Consider the following 16,549-nt stretch of genomic DNA (forward strand, 5'->3'; position numbering starts at 1 on the left):
TTTAGTATCTCTTCCTATAATTTATCAGAGCATTTTGTCTCAGAGCTTTAAATTCCACTTAACACTAAGATTAAAATGAAATAGCTTCTTTCTGTGTATAAAAAGTAGATGGTCTTACGTGTTATGACACACAAATGTTTACTTTGAGGCACTAGATAAAAACAGCAATTGAGTAGTGTGAGTAGGACCAGGGATGTTTTTCAAAATAGTCACTTTTCTCCTATTATACATTAAAAAATAAAAAATAATTTACAAATAATTCTCAATATCTTCCACGTGGGCGCACGCACACCGTACAAGGAAGCAGTGCAACTGGTTGCTTGGAGGATCCCTGACTACATGCATGCTGCTGCCACAGTATCATTTCTGCCACAGCTGCCACCAAGGTAGTCCCATAAGAAGCAACGACTATCCAATAGATGCCTGTCATTCACTCTGGGCCACCACAGTGCTTCACTCACACTGCTGCCTTCATGGCTTTGCAACACTGACCATTCATTTTATGCATTTGATGCACTGAAGCGTTGTATATTTGTGTAGAGAGCAGCGACTTTCAGTGCTACTATCACTATTCTTGTTGACATGTTCAGATGTCTCAGAAGAAACAGAGTCAAACAAATAAACTAATATACAATATGCACAAATTTCTCCACGACATTAAAGGCAATACTAAAAAGTCAAAAATCTTATTTGCACTGGAGGCTGCAACTGTTATGTTTCTTGTTCTTTCTCGTCCCTGAAATTATTTCCTCTTTGCACTCTCTTCCCACTCGTCTTCATCCCCCCCTTCTTCCCAAAAGTTTATCAGCATGAGGCAGAACAGTCATTGGGTGCACAGTATTCACTGTGCATGTATACTTGTTGCGAGCAGAAACCCATATCACCGGGGTTTTGTAATGAGGTTAAAATTAACTGCTTAAGTTTTCATGTACCTGAAACGGCTTTGTAATTTAATATGTGAGTATTATTGATGCATTTTCCTACAGTACAGTCTACTCTTCATTGCACATACAATGTTTGCCCGGAAAAGGATGTCACTAAAACCGAAACCTCCAGATGTCAGACACTCAGATCTGGACCAAACATTGTATATCAATAGAGTATCAACCAAAACTCCGATTTAGTTCGTACTATGTGCTGTCATCCAGCAGAACTGGCATAAACGTTAATTAAAAGTAACACCAGAACTACCAGAGCACACGAAAAGCATATCTATCAGATACACAGAATGTGGTTTACATGGGTGAGTTGTACCAATCCTACAAATGACCACTTTTTTTTTTTGTTACATGGGCCAACATTTTCTTGACATGTAAAAAGACTTTTCAGACTTTGTAGAAATGTTCTTTTGGCAGTCCACTTTTGCTTCGATAGTCGAGAGTAGCAAACCCATTAAGTACATTTACATAGGTAGGTGTGATGTTCTGTCTGACACATGTGACAGAACAGATATGTCTCATGATGAAGCAGCAAGAACATTTGTAGTTTCACAGAATAAATAGAAACAATGGGACAATAAAATAGAGAAACAACTGCAACATGAGTGCGGACGTACTAACAGTAATAACAGACTGCAGGGGCAGTGCCGCACACATTAGATGTATTACGTTTACTTCTGTGACGGGTGGAATCGGCCATATATTGGGCAAACATGGCGTAAAGACAATTTTCAAATTGACAAGGAAGATCAAAGAGTATCTTAGATTGGCAAACGAGAAAAGGGACCCACTTGCAATGTTGGGAATATACCGTATACCAAGCTCATATGGAAAAGTTTGTGTTGGAATGACTGGACGATCAATCAACACCAGGATCAAAGAAAATAAGCAACATCGCAGGTTGGGGCAGATGGAGAAATTGGCCGTGGCAGAGCATGCACTGAGTTAAATTTGCCAACATGGGAGTTCTGGCTGTAGAGAAGCACCATCACACGTGCTTATTCAGAAAAGCTGTAGAAATACAAAAACACACGAACAGCTTCAACAAGAAAGAGGAAAGCCTTAAGGTAAATGGCTCCTGGCTTCCCGTACTGCAGTGAACGACCGTCACAGGTAGCAACAGGAGCACTGCACTGGAAATGACCACAGAGAAGCCCTCTGACGTTTGAGTGCCAGGTACATATAGTCTGCAGCCGCGAGCTCGGCTCCAGTTCACCATTGGCAATGGAGGGTGAAGCTTTGACAATGCCAGCCACTCGTGCTAGTGAAACGTCAAAAAAAATCATTGGATGAACATTGGCCGAAGAACCTGAGGCAGAAACCAATAGGCAGTTTGTCAACAAGTGGTCACAAAAGCCTTAGCAATTCTGTACTTCTGTTAGTTTTTCTATGTTTATTATTATTATTATTATTATTATTATTATTAGTAGTAGTAGTAGTAGTAGTAGTAGTAGTAGTAGTATTACTATTACTTCCACACATGTGATGCAATTGTTTCTGTACTTTTCTTTTCTGATTGTATATTCTATGAAATTACAAATGTACTCTATAGACTTACTACTTTCAAAGAAACAAAGCAAAAGCAGACTGCCAAGAGAACACTGCTGTAAACTCCAAACAGCTGTTTAAAATGTCAGGACAATGTTGTCCCATAACATTTTCACACTTAAAACAGTAAAGTAATAATAATAATAATAATAATAATAATAATAATAATAATAATAATAATGTACAAGTACCACATTTTAAGTTCCTGGGAGAAATCATCGAGCCATCAGGGATCAACCTAAAGGCCAATGAGGAAAGAATAAAAAAAAACTACAGAAAGCATATAAACTCACGTGGAACTATTATAACAATAAGTCCATATCCATTAACGCAAAATTGAGGCACTACAACACTGTCGTACTTCCGGAGGCACTGTATGCATCTGAAACAACACAAATAGGTGGGCAAACTAAAATCAAAGAAATAGAGAAACAAGAAAGGAAAATTTTTGGCCCGATACAAGAGCAAGGAATCTGGAAGAAGAGACCAACATCAGAATTATATAAATACACAGACAAGATTACGGATACAATAAGGAAAAGAAGAATGCAGTTCTATGGACATATCAACAGGATGAATGAAAACAGAATTTCAAAGCGAATTCTTAAAGTCATCACCTCAGGCAGGGGAAAAACAAAATGGATCAAAGAAGTTGAAGAGGACCTCAGACAAGCAAAACATAACAGTAAATGATGCAGAAAATAGAACTGAATTCAGGAACATCATAAAAAAACATAAATTTGACACCACAACACAGAAGAGACTAGGATGCAAATGGACAGCGGAGCGAAAGAAACAACACAGTGAACATATGAAGAAAATTTGGGCTGAGAAAAAACAAACAATCATCATAAAGGAATTCGAGTTCAAACGCTCTCTTAAATGGGAATAATCGAAAATAATAATAATAATAATAATAATGCCATAACTGGTATTTGAACCCTGGATTCTTCGTACAATGAGCTAGTGCACTACCAGCTCAGCTATAGAAACGACAAACAATAAAGCTAACATATATTCCTTTTATGTACTCTGGTAGTTCTGTTGTTACTTTTAATTAATGTTTATGCTCGTTCTGGTGGACGACAGCACATAGTATGAACTAAATCAGATTTTTGGTTGATACCCTGTCAACACAAAATGTTTGGTCCAAATCTGAGTATCTGATATCTGCAGGTTTGGGTGGAAGTTGATAGAAACTAATTTATTGATCAGAACAGTATAATAGGTCAGAACAGTATAATAGGTCAGAACAGTATAATAGGTCAGAACAGTATAATAGGTCAGAACAGTATAATAGGTCAGAACAGTATAATAGGTCAGAATCAGAATTCTTCAAAATAGGACATCTGGCTAGCAATTTTCCAAGTGCTTTAGGCACACTGGAACACCTGCGTTGATATGTCCTTTAGAGCACATGTAACAGCAGCTTTCAAGTTTTTTTATGGTCTCAAAACAGTGTCAGAGGCTATCTGGGGCGGTGTTGTCATGTCGTTTTTAACCTACAGTATCTCACCAAAGAGGAAGTGTGGCTTCATGTACTGCCTTGGTAGATCCTCCACAAACTGAGAACATGGGGTCCGATGTGTGTGACCCTTTTGCAGGTTTTTGAGCACTTCAAAATAAAAGGTACCATTAACAGTGTGTTCAGCGCAGGTACAAATTAATGGTGAACAATACCATTAGCATCAAAAAGAGCAATGAGCACAGCCTTCACTTTAAATCTCCTCACAGATTCCTTCTTGAAGTACAGTGACTATAAGATGTTCCAGGTGGAGGTCTGTGTCTTCAGCTCAGGTTTATATTTGAAAACTCAAAACTCATTTCCAGTTATAACACAGTCCAAGAAGTAGCATCATTTCTGCACAATTCCAGAAGTCCTTCACAAACAAGCACCCAGTAGGACTTCAAGTCAATGGTCAACATTTACAGGACCAGTTTTGCATACACTTTCTTCCTTTGCAAATTGTTCAGTAACAGTCTTCTCTCTCTCTCTCTCTCTCTCTCTCTCTCTCTCTCTCTCACACACACACACACACACACAGTCTTCACCTTTCAGTGTTTAAGGACATTCAGAGCAAGTTTAAATGTCAACAGCAACCCACTCTTCCAAAAACACCTTGTCCCAATGAAACACCTGCTGTTTTGACAGACATTCATTTCCAAATGCCTGCTCAACCATTGGAAATGTTTCAATAACATACTTCCCAAGTTTAATGTAGAATTTTATTGTGATTTATTGTTCAAATGAATACTATATTGCAACTGGTAATGTACCACTAACCGGATGGAACTGCACCACCAAACAGATGTTTAGGTAGGGACACACCAGGAGCTCTAAGCAACCTGGAGTTGATCACATTGGAAAGCTAACAACCTCCCAGACCTTGTTCTGACCAATAACTGTGTCAGATTAGAACTAGTGACATTAATTTCTGCCCATACCTTACACGTGTGTCAGACAGCATTGTTTGCTAGCACAGTTTGCCAGGTTCAGCTGGATATACACATGCATTTGAGATAAAGCCTTTGATTTCTGATAACTTAACAGAATGGCGAGAACACAAATGAGGGACACGTACAGAAAAGTTGGAAGGGGTAGCCTCTATACTTGCCCCTCATGTCTAAAGTCTCACTGTTCTATAATATAGTCAATTTGTTGTTAGTACACCACACAGAAGTAGCCTGGAGTGGCTGCGTCTGCTTGTCAATTTCTCTTCGTTACAAACAGGCCTAAACTTTTCAACACTGTTATCACAGGACACAGGATTGACGACCCTAACACCGTTATAGCCCAAGTATTAGTGGTAATGATATGAAAAGTAGAAAATTATTTTTCCTCAGTGAAACAATACTTTACATTATCTGGGCAGTCAATATCACAAACACCCATATACAGGCAAAAAATGAAGTGTATCAATGAACGTGATTCAACCAACAGTGCTGTGCAATACACCTTAGACCGATTAGTGATGAGTAAATCTGTGAAGCATAGGAATGACAGAAAGTGTTTTAACAGCCATGACAGAAAGCTGTTATAACAGTAAAAAGAACTTCACTAACATTTAAACATAGCCACCAAAGCCCACCATTTGCAACTGAAATAGGAAATGGGGGAAGTGACAGAGATCATGAAGAAATATCCCCCACCACACACATCGTAAGATAGCTTACAGATTATATATGTAGAACGCCTGTCCTTTAGAGTATGTCAGTGGAGTGGAGTTTGACAATCATTTGCATGATGCTCTTGCATTTAATACACTTCACTTTAATTTTCTATTTGTGTGATTTCTCTCTCTCTCTCTCTCTCTCTCTCTCTCTCTCTCTATCTCTCTCTCTCTCAAAAAGAGAGAGAACAATGTAGCATATGGTATAGTAGCTGTTTCGAACATTATCCCATTACCATACATCCACAACACCAATGGCTGTAACAGTCCCATGATGTACACACAAAGCTTGTTGCATGTGTAAAACTGTCACTCCCTTAACAATAATGTGAAGAGCTTTATCTTCAATGAAATCTTTGATCCAATCCAAAAGTTAGTTTGGTATTATGTGGTAGAAATTCTCCATTAAGACAGTACTATTAGAATTTTACACGGGTCATTCTCCAAGTTCTCTCCAAAATGTTCCGCCACTACACGGAACGAGGCAGGTAGCCCATACAAAGTATCAACATGCTTGACCCACCACAAATACATATGTCCACCTATACCTATCTCCAAATACTGAGTTTGCTACCTTCAAACTTATTCATTAATTTATTAAATCTTATCCTCTTTGCTCTCACTGTGGCAAGAATTGTCTCCTGAGCACACAACAATATTAAAAAAGGATAACTGTTAAATATGCTGCTTCTGGTATTACCTCTGTGCTAGAGCAAGTTTCAGCCTATCATTTTCATATTTAAGTTGTGCTTCTGGAGGCAGGTTAGCAATGGCGGGTGTTGCTGCAGACACAGGAGCCGGGCTCTTATCTCCAGACTTTGGCTGATGTTTGGGGCTCTCTCCTGCCTGTGAAATACATGATTATAATTACTTAAAATATATTTCATAATTTCAATAACAATCATTATCTAAAACCCAAACTGAATCATAATTTTTCCACACACACACACACACACACACACACACAAATACACTGAAGAGCCAAAGAAACTGTTACACCTGCCCAATGTCATGTAGGGCCCCCGCAAGCACGGAGAGGTGCCACAACATGGCATGGCATGGACTCTACTAATGTCTGAAGTAGTGCTGTAGGGAATCCAACAGGGCTGTCCATAAATCCGTAGTACGATGGGGTGGAGATCTCTTCTGAACAGCACGTTGCAAAGCATCCCAGATATGCTCAATAATGTTCATGTCTGGGGAGTTTCGTTGCCAATGGAAGTGTTTATACTCAGAAGAGTGTTCCTGGAGCCACTCTGTAGCAGTTCAGGACATATGGCATGTCGCATTGTCCTGCTGGAAATTCCAAAGTCCACTGGAATTCATAATGAACATGAATGGATGCAGACAGGATGCTTATGTACATGTCACCTTTCAGATTTGTTTTTAGACTGTCAGGGGTCCCATATCACCTCAACTGTACATGCCGCACACAAATTATAGAGCTTCCGTCAGCTTGAACAGATCCCTGCTGACATGCAGGGTCCATGGATTCACGAGGTTGTCTCCATACCCATACATGTCCATCCTCTCCATACAATTTGAAATGACACTCTTCTGACCAGGCAACATGTTTCAGTCACCAACAGTCCAATGTTAGTGTTGATGGGCTCAGGCGAAGCATAAAGCTTTGAGTCACGCAGTCATAAAGGGTACACGAGTGGGCCTTTGGCTCCGAAAGCCTATATCGACAATGTTTCATTGAATGGTTCACACGCTGACGCTTGCTGATGGCCAAGTTTTGAAATATTGCCGCAATTTGCGGAAGGGTTGCACTTCAGGATGATGCTCTTCAGTCGTCGTTTGTCCCGTTCACGCAGGATCTTTTTCTGGCCGCAGGAGTGTTGGAGATTTGATGTTTTATAAGATTCCTAACATTCATGGTAGACTTGCAAGATGGTCATATGGGAATATCCCCCACTGCATTGCTACCTTAGCGATGCTGTGTCCTATCGCTTATGCACATTGTAGCACCAGTAACCGATCTAACAACTGGGCCAGACACTTGTTGGCTTATATAGGTGTTGCTGAGAGCAGCACCATATTTTGCCTGTTTACGTATCTCTGTATTTGAATATGCATGCCTATATTAGTGTCTTTGGCACTTCAGTGTAATACGAGCAATGGCAGCTAACACAAAAGGCACTCACTGCGAATGTTATAGTATTTAGGACAGTCCTTGTAAGCTGTGCAACCATATTTTACTGCAGACGCCATGTTCAGCAAGTGGAACACTTGTATGCAAAATTTCCTGGAAGGTTGGGGTGGGAGGGTGGTGGGGTGGGGGGGGGGGGGGGGGAAGGGGGGGGATGCGGAGGGCTATCAATAATTTGGGGTCTTAAACAGTGTTTTCAAAGGGACAAACTTTTAAAATTAATCATGTTACATAATGTGGAGCAGTGTGGGCTATGATCTTCGTCTCTTGTAATGTTATTTTATGACCATTTTCCATGCAGTGCTGCACCACCGAGACAGACACACTATTGGAAGTGGACCTTGTCATCCAACCACCATATAGCAACAATTTAAATGGTCTGGCCAATACAGTCAGTGTCAGATTTGTGAGGGGATTTGGCGTATTCCAAGTGTTCCAACACTGATGTTATCTTTAGTCAGCTGTACTATGTGCTTAATTTCTGTAGGCATATGAATACTAGCAGAAGACTGGCTCAGTCTTGGGCACTTGGAATGTGTCAAATATTCTCACAAATGCGACTCTGGCTGTATCAACCAAATGGTTTAAACTGTGGCCATGTTGTGACTGGAGCACAAACAGCACTTCAAAGAGAGAGAGAAAGGGGTAGGTCTTGTTGGTGCTGGAGCACAGTTCAGAATATTACAGCAAAATGTTGTGAGATCATACTCTTTCATATCAACATTTCTCTATAAAAGAAATGGCATAAATTCAGCCGGCGCTACAGTCTGGAACCGCATGACCACTACGGTCGTAGGTTCGAATGCTGACTCGGGCATGGATGTGTGTGATGTCCTTAGGTTAGTTAGGTTTAAGTAGTTCTAAGTTCTAGGGACTGATGACCTCCGAAGTTAAGTCTCATAGTGCTCCGAGCCATTTGATAAATTCAAATTACTGACAACAACTTTAAAGCAAACCAAAGTAGCTTAGTGAGCAAAGCATGGAAGCAGTCACTGGACACTGGTAGGTAAATTAGGCTGGCAAAAATACCTGGCAGCAGAAATGGGAACAGCTGCCCAAGGATCAAGGAGTCAGGGTCCTGCAAAAAGTTATGGGGTCACCATTATTTTTATACAATTTATATCAATGTGATGAGCATTAGTTCAAACTGTTTGTTAGTTTTCTTTCTGCAAGTAGTCTGCTGTGGCTGCTTCTGACAACCGATGTATAATTTTATTCGTGCCACATGCTCTTCTTCATGATTAACACAATTGATGAATAAATGAATGAATGGAAGTTGTAATGTAACAGGTCACGAGGCCCAAAAAGTACCTGTGGTACAGTGGTTTATTATATCACCCGATCCAGTCAATGCCATTATGTATATACGAGGGGCATTCAAGAAGTACTGTGACACTTTTTTTCTCGGCCAATTTAAGTTGAAAATATGCAGAATTTGTTGTGGGACATCAGGGAACATTCATTCATGCATCAGCTCCTACAGCTTCATAAAGTTCCAATACATGTCAGCCTATACATAGCCTTCAAAATGGCGTCTAAAACGGAGGTGCATTCCAAGCAGAGCTGTCAGCAAGTTTCTTTTGGCAGGAAATCACAGATATTCATGTGTGCTTGTAGAAAGTCTACAGAGATCTAGCAGCAAACAAAAGCACAGTGAGTCACTGGGTGAGGCATCTGTCATCACAGCAAGGTCGCACAAGCCTGTCCATTTACGTGTGTGACACAGCCCCACACAGCTGTGACTCCAGCAATGTTGAAACATGCACACACACTCTTATTCAATGTGATTGATGGATCACAATCCAACCCCTTGCTGCTCAACTGGATGTCTCTGTTGGTAGTGCTGACACACTTGTCCACCAGTTGGGATATTCAGAAGAGTGTTCCCACTACATTCATCACCGTCTAACAGAAGGTCATAAAGAGCAACGAAGGAACATCTGTGCAGAATTTCTGCACATTATGAGGCTGATGAGACAATTTTTAATTGAGTGTCATCACAGACAATTAAACATGGGTTCATCACTTCAAACCGGAAACAAGACAGCAATCCATGGAGTAGTGCCACACCACCTCTCCTCTCCTCTAAAGAAAAAGTTTAAAACCATATCCTGAGCCAGTAAAGTCATGGGGATAGTCTTGTGGGACTCTGAAAGGATTATTCTGTTTGATGTGCAACGATCAGCTCAGAAGTGTAGTGTGCTACCCTCAGGAAACTGAAGAAATGACTTCAGAGTGTTTGTTGCCGGAACAGGCTGCAACAATGCAAACAAACTTCTCCTTCTCCATGACAACACAAGGCATCACAAAAGTCTGTGCACCCCAAGAGGAGCTCACGAAACGTCATTGGACTGTTCTTCCCTGTCCACTCTAGAGCCTGGCCCTCTCACCTTCTGACTTCCATCTGTTTGACCCAATGACAGATGCACTCTGCAAGAAGCAGTATATGGATGATGGGGAGGTTATTGACGCAACAAGACATTGGCTCATGGGGGCATACAGACCCTCTGAGTAAGGGGTGTAAGGCCATTGCAATGAATGAAGGTTATGTTGAACAATAGGGTTTTGCAGCCAAAATAATGTGGTGTATTGAAATCCTGAATAAAACCATCCCACTTTCTGGGGAAAAAAATGTATTGCATCACTTTTTGAACACCCCTTGTACTTGCATATAGTTGTATTTTGGCCAAACTTGATGAAAACAAGTGTATCGTTATGTAAACAAATAATACATTTGCCATCTTCAAGACAAATAGAAGAAAGTAATTCTTATAAATTAATATGAATTGTCATAGGTGACATGAAATTATTATTTAATTCTGCTCAAAATTAATACTTTATAAAATTAATTGTTAAAAGCACTTATTTGGTATGTAAATTTTGATTATGAAGGAACACAGATTTATGAAGTTTCAGTAAGGAAATTGTAATAATGTTTTTCACGTACGTCATGGTGTGTCTAGATATTATATGTAAATGTAACTAAATTAAAATGCTGTTGTCAATATGTCACATACTGGTTCACACTATTAATAATAGATTTACATTTCAGTGGCTTCGTCCCACAAACCAGTATGTGCAGTACATTGCAGAGGAGTACAGAGTTTGAACAATGCTGTGAAAGTCAAAGTTTTATTCTCTAGAAGCATATATTCAAAAGTTATTTTGTGATTAAATTACAAAGACTGAGGTAAAGTTAATGTCTGAATGCTTAATTTAATGAAGTTACCACCACCAAACTGCACAGTTTAGATGTCAGGATATCTCCAACAACAAGACCTTGGGTAAAATAGCAGGTAAGTACAAATTACAGCATTACTCATTCTAGAATATTTATACTGAAAATAATCTTCATTAGCTACTAAAAGCACTTACAATTAACAGACTTTAAGATGTAACAACAATATAACACAGCATTTTAGAACCACCTGAGATGTAGTATGATCGGGTCTATTATTATTTTTTTTTTTTTTTTAATGTGCAGGATTTCTGTTAAAACTTATTGCAAGAGAGGAAAGTTGTGCAAATGTGCAATTTCATAATATTTCTTGCAGTTGGTTTCAACTATGATAGCAAATCACTTAAACCACTAGACAATTTTTTTTCCTCCCATATACATAGTTCCCCTGTTATGTATGACTTTTGCTTTGATTAGAATATTAGTATGCAATATGAATTACATGAAACCTTGTATTGCTACCCCATCACAGGTTAAATCTATATACAATGAAGTCATTGAAGTAACTATCCTCATAGTTGCAGCAGCTGGTGAGGCCAGTCTCATACTTCATACACCAATAACCCCAACTGATGTACTCAATCAATCAATTCAGGGAAATTGAGGTTTCGTTTACAGGAACAACACACACGGCTCAAGGTCATATATTCAAAGAAATGGAAATTTATCTATGATCAGTGTGTTCTTCACATGGTCAATTGTATGCTGCCCTTCTACAGACCAATACTTCAGAAAACCAGTTCATACTCTTACCACGAAGTACCCAAAAATTGAAAAATGTTGTACATTCTGAAATTTTGTAGTTTTACAGCTTACAAAATTTTTAAAAAACCTTTAAACAAAAAGAGTATGTTTACCATATTCCCTTTGATTTATTGTAATTTCAAGTTGCATACCTACAAAGTGGGTGAAGTCCCAATGAGGAGCCAAAATTTGCATCCTGATATAATTCTCAAGCATACCCCAGATTAGGAAGTATATTCATTCCCTCACACATTTAAGAATTGCAAAGCATTGCCGGGTTCACTAGTGTTGATGTATGGAAGTCTACTGCTTTCTTCTTTAATTCTGAAATTTTGAAATAAATATACCTGGTAGACTTGAAAGCAATTGTTATCTCCATGCACTGCCTCAAAGCCCCCTCCCTTCCTTTTTTATATAGGAGATCACCAAACAACTGTTGAGTCTTGTTTGGAAGTGACTTACAGGGTGATTCAGGGCGAATGTTGCAGAACTGGAGCAGGTTGAAGACGATACAAACTCAGCGTTTCGGTAAGTAATATTCACTCTTGACTTAATATTCATTCCTGGATGTGTGTAGTCTCCAAGCCACTCCAGTTCCGCAACAATCTAAATTCGTACACATGTTCAATGACTTATTTGGTTTATTTTTACATTTAGAATCACCTCACAAATTATGTGACATTCCACCAGAATCACTCTGTACACAGAATACCGGACAAAACATATTAGAAAACTGAATACACATGTGCATGTGCCTAAATAGTTGACTGCCAAATGTTACCACACAGAAACAACTCAGAAAATGTTTGCACCATCCTCATGACTTGCACAGTTCATATTTTCTTGGTGGAAACCTCTTGCTCAATATTCTTGACAGCAGTAAATCACTACATTCAGTCACCTGTGTGAACGAGGTAACATTAATCTGACTTCTCAGAGCATTTCCACAGGATAAGTTCCGTCTCCAGTCATGAATATGGCTTGTGTACACTTTGCCATCAGTGAATATGCCTCACAGGGTCATTTCTAGCTGACACTGTGCACCATAGCAGAAACACCAGCTGATAACCATGACCTAAAAATTACGGTAGTCCGAGGAGAATACAACAGAACTGTGTGCTGCCTGTTTCAAGGCAACTAAAAATTCTATGTCAACCCCAATTCTCTCCGCATAACCAATTTTGGTTCTTGAAAGGCAAGGGAACACATACTAACAGGAACCTGAATCAATGTTGCCTGGTTCTCTTCACCGATGAATGTAATACTTGTCTGAAGCCTGACAAATGTTATAGAAGAATGTGTAGGCATGCAGGTACCAACACATATCTCCGGTACGGAGGCCCAAGGACTCAGTACAGATGTGGATCAATCAAGTTTTTGGCCAGCACCATGTTTGTTTGTTGGCTGCCCCACACCACCAAAGAAGGTAAGCAGATGGCTACATTATCCAGCCTGTTGTATGGCTCTAAAGTAAACATTTCAGTAAAAGGATAATCTCTCTAGCTTACAATGCACATGCATACTGCACCCATCTCATGAATGTCTTCCTCCAGGAGGCAGGAATCCCGCGACTGGAATGGCCCGCAGTAACTGCTCATATGCAACTGAACTGAGAATGCTTGGAGCCAGCTGAAACTTTTAGTGTGTCATTACAGGAACACTACTCACAAACTGAACTACTTCAGAATGGCTGTCGAACAGTGACAGACTTTGGCAGCAATGTTTCTACCCCAATTGTGGACAGCATTCCAAGGATGATCTGAGCATGTTACAATGTGCTGAATAGAGCAACACGCTACTGACTGTAATCCAACAGCAAATTCTGATTCCACAGATTAGCAATTTGAGCAACTACCACCATTTTGCTTATTACTTTGATTTTATTTAACAATAAAGCTATTTTTATACAGTTTTATTGGGCTTCATCTTTCACTCACCATTTCTCTTAAACAGTGCTTAGCACTCGACAGCTTTAAGATATTTATTAAAAATTTGACATCAGTAACATACGTGACAAACTGTGTACTACAATAGAAAACAATCAATTTTTGACAAAATAATGTAATTGGATAGATAAAAAATCTACTCACCAAGTGGCAGCAGAACACGCATATAAAAGAAACATATAATTAGGCACGCTTTCAGAACATGCGGCTCCTCCTTCAGGTAGAAGGGTTAAAGGGGAAGGAAGAGCGGTGAAGGAAAAGGAAGGTGGGGAGGTGTAGGAAAAGAACTGCGGGTCAGGGGAGACTAACTGGATGGGATGAGAAGTGAAGTCTTTCCCCAAAAATTAGTCTTTCCTTCTCATCCAGTCTGGTAAGTCTGCCCTGACCCGTGGTTCTAGGTGACTTTTTCGCAATCTACCCCTTTTCCTAGACCTCTCTAGTCCTTTTCTTCCAACCCTCTTCCTTCCCCTTTAACCCTTCTTCCTGAAGGAGGAACCACAGGCTCTAAAAGCTTGATTAATTAAACTCTGTACTATGTTACAGGACATATTTCAGATCCCGTCTTATTAACTGACAAACATGCAATTATTATAGAACTGGAGAACATTAAATAGACCTTTATTAGTGGTTACAGACATGCACGCGCACACACAGTTATTTTGTAGAAATCAATACTGTAACAACTGAATAATAATACATTTGCTGCTGTTTGCAACCAAAAATAACAGACATGCAGAAGTGGCATATTCAAGGGTCTACCAAAAAAATGTGAAAAGAAGAAGTCTTTAATGAAAGATATAAATGTTTTGATACAGCCACAAAACACACAAAACAGTCTTTAAAAAATGCATATGTATGTACACACACACACACACACACACACACACACACACACACACACACACACACACACACAGTATGCATACTAGAAACAGCTACTGCAAATAGCACAGGGAAAGTACACAACAAAGCATGTCAGAAATGTTTGTAGTAGATGTATAAATTAGTAAAGTGAGAAGAACATACAATCTAATACTTATTGCAGGATAAGCATTTCTAGAAATAAAAACCTGCAGCTCTATACTACAGTCACACAACCAGAATGTATGTACACACACAACTGCTTGACAATGACGGAATGGAGAACCTCGGAAGCCAGACTGGACAAAAAATTGTTGATGTGACAATTACAAAAGAGATCTGCAAAATGAAACAACAATGAGATCTACCAAAGTATAGAGAAAATGTGAGAGTCGCTACCAAAGAGGATGCTAGTCTTTTCTGGACAGTTTAACTGAATACCAACAGGCTCAAGAAATTAAAATTACTACATTCCTCGAAAAGGGCATTAGCAAAAACCAGCTCACAGGTTAAGAGATGTGCAAAATAAGAGCACAAGAGAATTTATAATAAGAGGCATAAACACTTTTATGAACAATATACTACATATAGAATTTACAAAGCCAGAGAAAATGAGGAACAGTACAGACTGAATTAAGGAAACGTTAACACAGGCATTAAAGAAGTAGAAGTAGAAGTAGTAGTAGTAGTAGTAATAACAACGACAAGATGACAGGAAGAAGAAGAAATGAAGCAGTAGTTGGGTGCGCGCAGTTGGCCAGCAGGAAGAAGAGAGGTAGCAGGCGCTGACCTGCAGGGCGCCGCCGCCCCCCGGCAGGGACTGGGTGCGCTGGTGGCTCTTGGTGTCGCCCACCTGGTTCTGGTTCTGGTTCTGGTTGTGACTCTGGTTGTGGCTCTGGTTGTGGCCACTGTTCACCGGTCCCGACGAGGGCGCAGCAGCCACTACCGTGCCCGGCGGTGCTGCAACCGCCACGGAGTTGACTGCGGATCCAGGCCCAGGGTTGGAGGAGGCCGGCGGTTCCAGCAGCGGGCCGTCCCCGATAGGGTGAGCGTGGGACCTGCAGCCGTGTTAAGGAATGGGCTCCAGTCACAATCCACAGCTCATGTTCCTTTAACATGGAGAGCATGCTGCTTCACGTGACAACTAGTGTTACGCACCCGGCAGCAGCGGAGGCTGTGGCGCAGGCCCTGGCAGTGACGGGGGACGCGTTGGCAGAGGTGACAGGTGTCGCACCTGTTGCAGCACCGTTGGCCAGAGCTTTGGTTGCTGCCAGACGAGTCGCATCTTTCACCTCCTGAAACTTCTCGATGAACTGAAAAATAAAGTGTTGACACGATCACAAACTTTCCAATGCCTAGCTTTGTAATTAGAAAAATTACATGTAGCATCAGGATTCAGTTCCTAATCTGGAAGGGTGACAGTTTAAAAGAGCTATTATTTGATCCAAATTTAAATGAGGTAAGGACGACTTGAGATTTCTTTCAAATCCTGCCCAATAGATAATTGTTCAAGACTATTTCTTTTCCTTCACTTCAAATAAAATTGTGTTCAGCAGAGCTGGAAGTTATTATTTTTTGTTTTAATTTAAGAGGACCATATTTTATCTTCATTAAGATGGGAGCCAATACATAAATGATGTACTTTCTGCAACAACCTTATATGTTGCATATGTACCTAATTTATAAACTTTTATTCTCTCTCTCTCTCTCTCTCTCTCTCTCTCTCTCTCTCTCTCTCTCTCTCTCTCTCTCTCTCCCCCCCCCCTCCTCCTCCCTCCACCCTCCCCCACACAAAAGCTTTTTGGAGGCTTCTGAATGAATATACACACAATTCTGTTCTTATGCTCACAGTTAGCATAACAGCAGAAATGTGTGTATATTCATTCAGAAGTCTCCAAAACAATGAAGTAGACTAATCTTCCACCACCGCCCACATTACTGCAAAAAAT

At 40.1% G+C, this 16,549-nt stretch overlaps 1 protein-coding gene across 11 annotated transcripts in view; it reads right to left on the reverse strand.

Moving 5' to 3' along the window:
* The window catches only part of LOC126272429 (homer protein homolog 2), an 807,523-nt gene that overhangs the window by 55,899 nt on the left and 735,075 nt on the right, over positions 1-16,549 (reverse strand). For 7 of the 11 annotated variants that reach the window (XM_049975295.1, XM_049975288.1, XM_049975291.1 and 4 more), the window contains 3 exons: positions 15,759-15,913; positions 15,391-15,658; positions 6,357-6,502 (listed from right to left, as the gene is read on the reverse strand). In XM_049975295.1, the coding sequence (XP_049831252.1) occupies positions 6,357-6,502; positions 15,391-15,658; positions 15,759-15,913 (569 nt within the window). The remainder of the gene's footprint in view (positions 1-6,356; positions 6,503-15,390; positions 15,659-15,758; positions 15,914-16,549) is intronic. The other 4 variants (XM_049975297.1, XM_049975289.1, XM_049975296.1 and 1 more) reach the window with 1 other exon arrangement.

Source organism: Schistocerca gregaria, chromosome 5 (assembly GCF_023897955.1).
Source record: "Schistocerca gregaria isolate iqSchGreg1 chromosome 5, iqSchGreg1.2, whole genome shotgun sequence".
In the NCBI taxonomy this organism is placed as follows: Eukaryota; Metazoa; Arthropoda; class Insecta; order Orthoptera; family Acrididae; genus Schistocerca; species Schistocerca gregaria.